The 7,500-nt window shown below is 45.7% G+C and overlaps 1 protein-coding gene across 1 annotated transcript in view; it reads right to left on the reverse strand.

The window, feature by feature from the left end:
* Positions 1 to 7,500, reverse strand: part of tmtc1 (transmembrane O-mannosyltransferase targeting cadherins 1) — a gene marked incomplete at both ends in the record, with an annotated part of 97,406 nt that overhangs the window by 9,657 nt on the left and 80,249 nt on the right. The window contains 1 exon segment of the mRNA XM_080550770.1: positions 1,407 to 1,544. Within this exon segment, the coding sequence (XP_080406896.1) occupies positions 1,407 to 1,544 (138 nt within the window).

A 7,500-nucleotide genomic window follows, 5' to 3' on the forward strand; every position in this document is an offset into this window, starting at 1 on the left:
CAGTCACGCACAAATCAGCCTTAAGACATAACATTAGATAACATTAGATAACAACTGTAACATTAGATAGATAGCTAGACGTCGGCATACTAGCGATTTTTACTATTTTTACTAGTGAAGAAAAGGTCTATAATACATTGAAATGACATAAGATGTGATGAGATGGTTATCATCATTTTCTAAATCTTTATTAACGTACAAAATCATTACATTTGTGGTTGGCTTCCTCGTTGCTTGTGCGTTTTGCCACTATCTTGCCGATGATTCGCAAGGCATTCTGGCACTTTTGTGTTTGTAACTCCGTTTGGAGTTAATGCCAAATGGCTAAATGCCAAAAATGTAAATGTAAATGAGTGGGCATCTGAAAAAACTCAGTTTGAAGAGCTATGCAGCCCTACCACTTGGCCCTACCCAATTAGGACACCCCTACCCTACATGTGAACGAGCAAAACAGAGGGGTAGGGCTAAAATGTAGGGCCAAGGGGTGGATTGGGATTGGGTCATGGAGGGAGGGACGGAGGGAGGGATGGGAGAGAGCAAGGGAGAGATGGAGGGAGGGAGAGATGGAGGGATGGGAGCAAGGGAGGGAGAGATACAGGGAGAGAGCAAGGTAGGGAGAGATGGATGGGAGGGATCGGAGGGAGAGATGGAGGGAGAGAGTGAGGGAGGAAGAGATGGAGGGAGGGATGGGGGAAGAGATGGGGGAGGGAGGGAGAGATGGAGGGATGGGAGGGAGAGATGGAGGGAGGGATGGGAGGGAGAGATGGAGGGAGAGATGGGAGGGAGAGATGGAGGGAGGGATGGGAGGGAGAGATGGAGGGAGGGATGGGAGGGAGAGATGGAGGGAGGGATGGGAGGGAGAGATGGAGGGAGGGATGGGAGGGAGAGATGGAGGGAGGGATGGGAGGGAGAGATGGAGGGAGGGATGCACAGGGGAGAGGAATAATAAGAAGTGAGATAATGTGAGTGTGTAGGAGGAAGAGAACACGTGGACCAAGTGGGAAAGGAGGAGGGAGGGAGGGAGGAGAGAGGGAACAGGTGGGTAGAGCCTTTGACAAGCTGAGGTGATCGATTCAAGAGGTGAAGTGTTTCCATGGCAACCAAGGTTCCCTGCACAACCTGTGCAGCGTGATCTTGCACCTTGAGCGATGTTTTAGCTTTGGATTTATTTAACTTTATTTCTCTCTCGACACAAACACTCCCACATAAACACACACACACACACACACACACACACACACACACACACACACACACACACACACACACACTCGCATTCAATCACTCACTCACTCTTACTCCCACCCCCACACAGCTCACACACACACACACACACACACATGCACACACACATGCACGCACACACACACACACACTGGCACACACACAGACACACACACACTGACCTTGGTGTAGTTGCCTCTCTTGCTGTAGATGGCAGACAGGAGGCGGTAACACTCCACACAGCCGGCCTGCCGGGCCAGGATGCCCTGGGTCATCTTCTCTGCCTCCTTAGAACGCCCCGCCATGGCCAGCACCTGGGCCTGCACACACACACACACACACACACACGCACACACGCACACGCACACACACACACACACACACACACGCACATAGATGGAGACAGAGAAAGAGAGAGAGGGTAGAGAGAGAGGGGGGGAGAGGGAGAGAGAGAGAAAGAGAGAGAGAGAGAGAGAGGGCGGGAGAGAAGGAGAGAGAGAGAGAGAGAGAAAGAGAGAGATAGAGGGAGAGAGAAAGAGAGAGAGAGACAAAGAGAGATAGAGAGAGAGAGATAGAGGGGGAGAGAGAGGGAGAGAGAGAGGGAGAGAGAGGAAGAGAAAGGGGGGGGGAGAGAGAGAGAGGGAGAGAGAAAGAGAGAGAGATAGACATTAAACAGACACCACAGTCCCAGAACAGCAACACAAACAGACCAACTAAATCATGAGAAAGCAAAAAGATAATTACTTTGGAAAGAATCAACCAAACACAAAGCAATCTGGAACGCTGTCAGGCCCTAAACAGAGCACACAGTGGCATAATACATTACACTTCACATGCATTTACATCTCAGACATTTAGCAGACGCCTTTATCCAAAACGACTTAGGAAATAATAACATAACAGATACATTTGTCTCAGTAAGTGAATCACCAGTCATCATAAGAAAAAAAATAATCTTTGCCAGGGGCAAGTGTGTTGTTCACTGTGTTCTAGAACCACTGTGACTGACTCTCACTAACAAGCTGTGTCTGTGTCTGTGACCCTTTTACGTTTACTATTGTTTTAGAACTCTTGTGTGTAATTTTTACTGTTACATTTTTATTGGTTATTTCATTTTTTTTGTAATGTAAATGGTTGTTTCCCAGGGTAAAACCCTTTGAACTTAAATGAGAGAGAGAGAAGGAGAGAGAGAGAGAGAAGGAGAGAGAGAGAGAGAGCAAGAGAGATACAGAGAGATAGAGCTGCACCCCGCCTCTGGAACTCTCTCCCCCAACCACTCAGAGACTCACCCTCACTCCTCACTTTTAAATCCCACCTCAAAACCTACCTGTTCTCCCATGCCTACAGCCTCCCCTACCCCTAGCCATCTCCCCCATCCCGACGCCCCCGCCCCCCCCCCCCCCCCCCCCCCTTGACACGCATACAACCTCCCCTACCCCTACCCATCTCCTCTAACCCTGCCACCCCCGTGATATGCATACAGCCTCCCCTACCCCTAACCACCTCCCCTGTCCCTACCACCCCCCCCCCCCCCTCCCCCCTCCCGTTCGCTGACTCTCTGTTCCATGTTACTTGTTGTTTTTGTGTTTTCCGTATCCCCTATATTGTCAGCGTCTTTGAGCCTCGGAAAAGTGCTATATAAATTCAATGAATTATTATTATTATTATTATAGAGAGGGAGAGAGGGGGGGTAGCCTAGAAGTTAGAGAGGCCGCCTAGCAGGAGGGAGCTTGCTTGTGCCCTTGAGAAAGCACTTAACCCCTAATTGCTCCAGGGGCGCCGACTATGGCTGACCTTGTGCCTCAAGCAAAAAATACCAAACTCCAAGAATTGACTGACAAGTTGATTGCATGGCATTAAATCAGTAACAAGAAAAAAAAGTGCGAGAGAGAGAGAGAGAGGGAGAGTGAGAGGGGGAGAGAGAGAGAGAGGGAGAGAGAGAGAGAGAGAGAGACATGTTCTACATGAGCTCCTAGATTTGTACTTATTTTGTCATTTTGAGTTGAGAAGAATTAAGTAAAAGTTAGAACAATGTAAAGACAAGCTCAACAGAAAGAGAGAGAGAAAAAAAAAAGAAAGAAAAAAAAGTGGATGCTAGCAGCTGCAGTTTAACAAAAAACGGACCTTGAAGCTAACATTGGATGCTAGCAGCTAACTGTGGACATTGAAGGCTAAAATTGTATGCTAACAACTAACTGTGGACTTTGAGGGCTAACAGTGGATGCTAACAGCTAACTGTGGACTTTGGATAACAGTGGATGCTACCAGCTAACTGAAGATAACAGTGGATGCTACCAGCTAACTGTGGACTTTGAGGGCTAACAGTGGATGCTAACAGCTAACTGTGGACTTTGGATAACAGTGGATGCTACCAGCTAACCGAAGATAACAGTGGATGCTACCAGCTAACTGTGGAGTTTGGAAGATAACAGTGGATGCTAACAGCTAACAGCGGACCCAGAAGCAGCTAAGTGTGACAATTGGAAGCTAACAAGGAGTGCTAACAATAACAGTTGAAACTATATGAAACTAACTGTGGACTTTGGAAGCTAATAGTTGCAGCTGAAATAATTGTAAGATAAGAGTGACAGCTAACAGTGGGTGCTAACAGTAGCAGTTGGAAAGCAGGCTCTTTGTTTCACATGTCCAGAGCAGAACATGAGTGATATAATTAACATACACTACCCACCAGAAATAAAAAATGACACAGAGAGAGGCACGTTCAAAATGGAGCTTCTTAAGAGGCAACCAGAAACCCTCTTTGCTGATCTTTTTAAAAATGGAGTAATTTGCAATCTCATCTTCTATACTGACAGACCTGAAAGCTGGCACAGAGCCATTATCAACCATCACCCTTCAGTGGTAAAAAAGGGCAACAAGGAATGCTGGCAGTTAAAGATCAGGGACCCAGAGGACTCTGACGGCATCATGACAACTGTCAATGTTTATAAAAGTGGTAAAGTCATGGTGCAGGGGCACTTCAAAACTTTCCAGAACAGTTTCCAGGCACATAAATCTATGGTTGAGAGTGAAGACACCTCCCCTAGGGAACTCCAGCCATGTGCCAGTAACACAGACAGCACACCAAATGAGGAGGAGCACCCTGATGACACAGAGCAGACCCTGAGCCCTCCACATCAGACCTCCATCACAGAACTTAAGGAACACTTCACGCAGTTAGAAATGGTGCAGCTCAAAGAAATGGTCCTGAATCAGAATCATAAAGATAAAGACTCAGCTGGACTCTTACAACAAGAGGAAATGGAACAAACGAGAAAAGAGCAAGAAAGTGTACATGCAACCTGGAAAAAACAATTAACGCAAAACAGAGAACAGCACAACAAAGATCTGTTCACTCTGAAAGAACAGCTAGAGAGACAGAGAGAAGAGAAAGAGAGCCAGAGGAGAGAGCTCACTGCACTGTCAGAACAGGTGAAAGAGCTAAACCATGAGAGTGACAACCACAGAAGAGAAATAGCCGCTCTGAAAGACCATCTGGGAGAACTACAGCTGGAGAAAGAGAGCCATAATGTTCAACTTGTTGCTCTGGCAGAAGAACTTAAGGAGAGGGACAGAACACTGGACGGTCTGAAGGAACGAATGACTTCTCTCACTGAGTCTGAGCCACACAGGACTGACCATAGTCCACACACAGCAGTGAGCACCCATGACCGACAGCAGGATGATAACGTCTCTCTACCAGAGAGAGAAGAGTCCAGTAGCCAAACACAGCCAGATGGGCCCATCAGACCAGATAACCTCTCTCTACCAGAGAGAGAAGAGTCCAGTAGCCACACACAGCCAGATGGGCCCATCAGACCAGACGGCCCCACTGCAAAAGTAGACATTGTGATACTAATCGATTCAAATGGAAAATTCATTGATGAGAAAAGGCTTTTCCCCAGGCACAATGTGGTAAAGTTCCGCTGTCCAAACACAGAGGCAGCAATGGGTATGCTATCTGAGACTCGCCTTGGATCCCCAAGCCATATCCTAATCCACACAGGTACGAATGACCTTAGAGCGCAACAGGAGAGAGTGGCCCTGTCTCTTAGAGCTGTCGCCGAGAAGGCATGTCACACCTTCCCCAACTCTAAGATAGTGATGTCCACCCTGTTACCAAGGAAGGATTTCCACCCACAGATGATACAAAAAGTGAATGTCAGCATCTCCAGAGACTGTGAAATGTGGCCAAATGTCCACGTTGCCCACTACCCCTATATAACGGTGGACGATCTTTATGACCCGGTTCACCTCCACAAAGAAGCAGTTCCACTGTTTACCAAGACACTGAAAGATGTCACACTAAATCGACGATCAACACCCAACAGGAGGAGCAACATGGGAGTCTCGAACACTCAAACAACAGAGAGACCAGCCAACAGCATGCCGAGGAGAGCCTTCCAACACAGGCCCAAGCAGCAGCACCTACAACCACCACCACAGCACAGACGTCAGGACAACATCAGTCGTATGGATGAAAACCAGTCTGCACCCAGACCCAGGACCTCACCACCTCCAAGACATGTCGTACCACCACCTCCACAGCAGCAGCAGCAGCAGCAGCAGCAGCCAGGCGGACTGTCCTATGCTGATGTGGTCCGAGGAGCAGCAGGCCCCGCCCACAGCGAACTGAGAACCATCCAGGACATGCTGAGCACTTTATGCTCTCATCTAATGGGCCACAACCAGCGGCAGTGGTCATTAAGCAGGTAATGCTTGTTCATGAAGTAAAAAAAAAAAAAAAAAAAAAAACATATCTAGGCTACATGCCAAGTTACATTGTAAATATGTCATGTTCTAAACTGTTACTTCTTTCTTCTCAACTTAAAATGTCAATTTGTTACAGTGTCAATGATACAATCGTTTAGCATATCAGTTTGGAATATTCAGGGTTTAAATTCTTATTTATTTGGTTTAAAAAGCAGAAATCTTGAATTTTTAGACAAGGTTACTGGTGTTGATATTGTTATTTTGCAGGAGACTTGGTGCAAAGGAGATGTCCCTACTGGGTGCCCTCCTAACTATAGAGAGATTATAGTCCCATCAACTAAACTAAATGGAGTCACCCAGGGCAGAGACTCTGGGGGGATGTTGATCTGGTATAAGTCACAACTAGCTGACTCTATAGAAATAAAGAAGAAAGGGAAAAATCACATTTGGTTAAAAATACAAAAAGATATAATTTCCAGCGAGAAAAGCATTTTTCTATGCGCAATTTATAATCCCCCAATAGAGTCTCCATATTTCAGTGAGGAGATTTTCTCCATCATAGAAGAAGAGATCAGTCATTTCCAGGCCCAGGGATCTGTGCTGATCATGGGAGATCTAAATTCTAGGACTGGTGAGGAGGTAGACTTTACTAGTACTGAAGGTGACAGTTACATCACTGGAGATAACCTTCTTTTTCCTAACCTTACCAACAGGAATAACTATGATAAAATCACAAACAAGAGTGGAAAACAAGTGCTGCAGATTTGTAGAGCGTTGGGCCTGTACATTGTCAATGGAAGGCTGCGAGGGGATTCTTTTGGACGGTATACGTATTGTTCAAGACTTGGAAGCAGCACCGTTGACTATGCTATAACAGATTTAGACCTAAACTCTTTGAGAGCCTTCACAGTAAAAGAACAATCACCTCTATCAGATCACTCCCAGATCACTTTATATCTAAAAAGGGCAGACACAGGTAATATATGTTCTCAGTCCTGTAATCTGTATAACATAAAGAGGAAATACAGATGGGCCCCAAACAGTCCGGAGCAGTACCAGAATGCTATGGTCAGTGAGTCAACACAGTCTCTTCTAGACTCCTTCTTGTCCCAGACTTACCCTCAGAATACTGAAGGTGTAGAGTGCTGTCTGGCACACATTAACCACATATTTGATCATTTGGCCTCATCCTCAAACTTAAAATGCAAAACAAAACAACAAAAGAAAACAAACAGGGAAAGGTGGTTTGATTTAGACTGTAAATCCATTAGGAAGACACTAAGAAATATCTCCAACCAAAAACACAGGAATCCAGAGAGTCAGGAGTTACGCCTTAGTTACTGTGACACTTTAAAGCAATATAAAAAAACACTGAGAACAAAAAAAGACCAATATTTACAAAACCAACTAGAATTAATTGAAGAGTCTCTGGGATCAAATAAATTCTGGGAAAACTGGAACTTATTTACCAAGAAACATAAAAATGAACAATCAATTCAAAATGGTGATACATGGAAAACACATTTTGGGGATCTTTATAGAAAACCTACAAAGAATGAAGCC

This window comes from Nansenia antarctica (genome assembly GCF_963989245.1).
Source record: "Nansenia antarctica genome assembly, contig: SUPER_8_unloc_2, whole genome shotgun sequence".
Lineage (NCBI taxonomy): Eukaryota > Metazoa > Chordata > Actinopteri > Argentiniformes > Microstomatidae > Nansenia > Nansenia antarctica.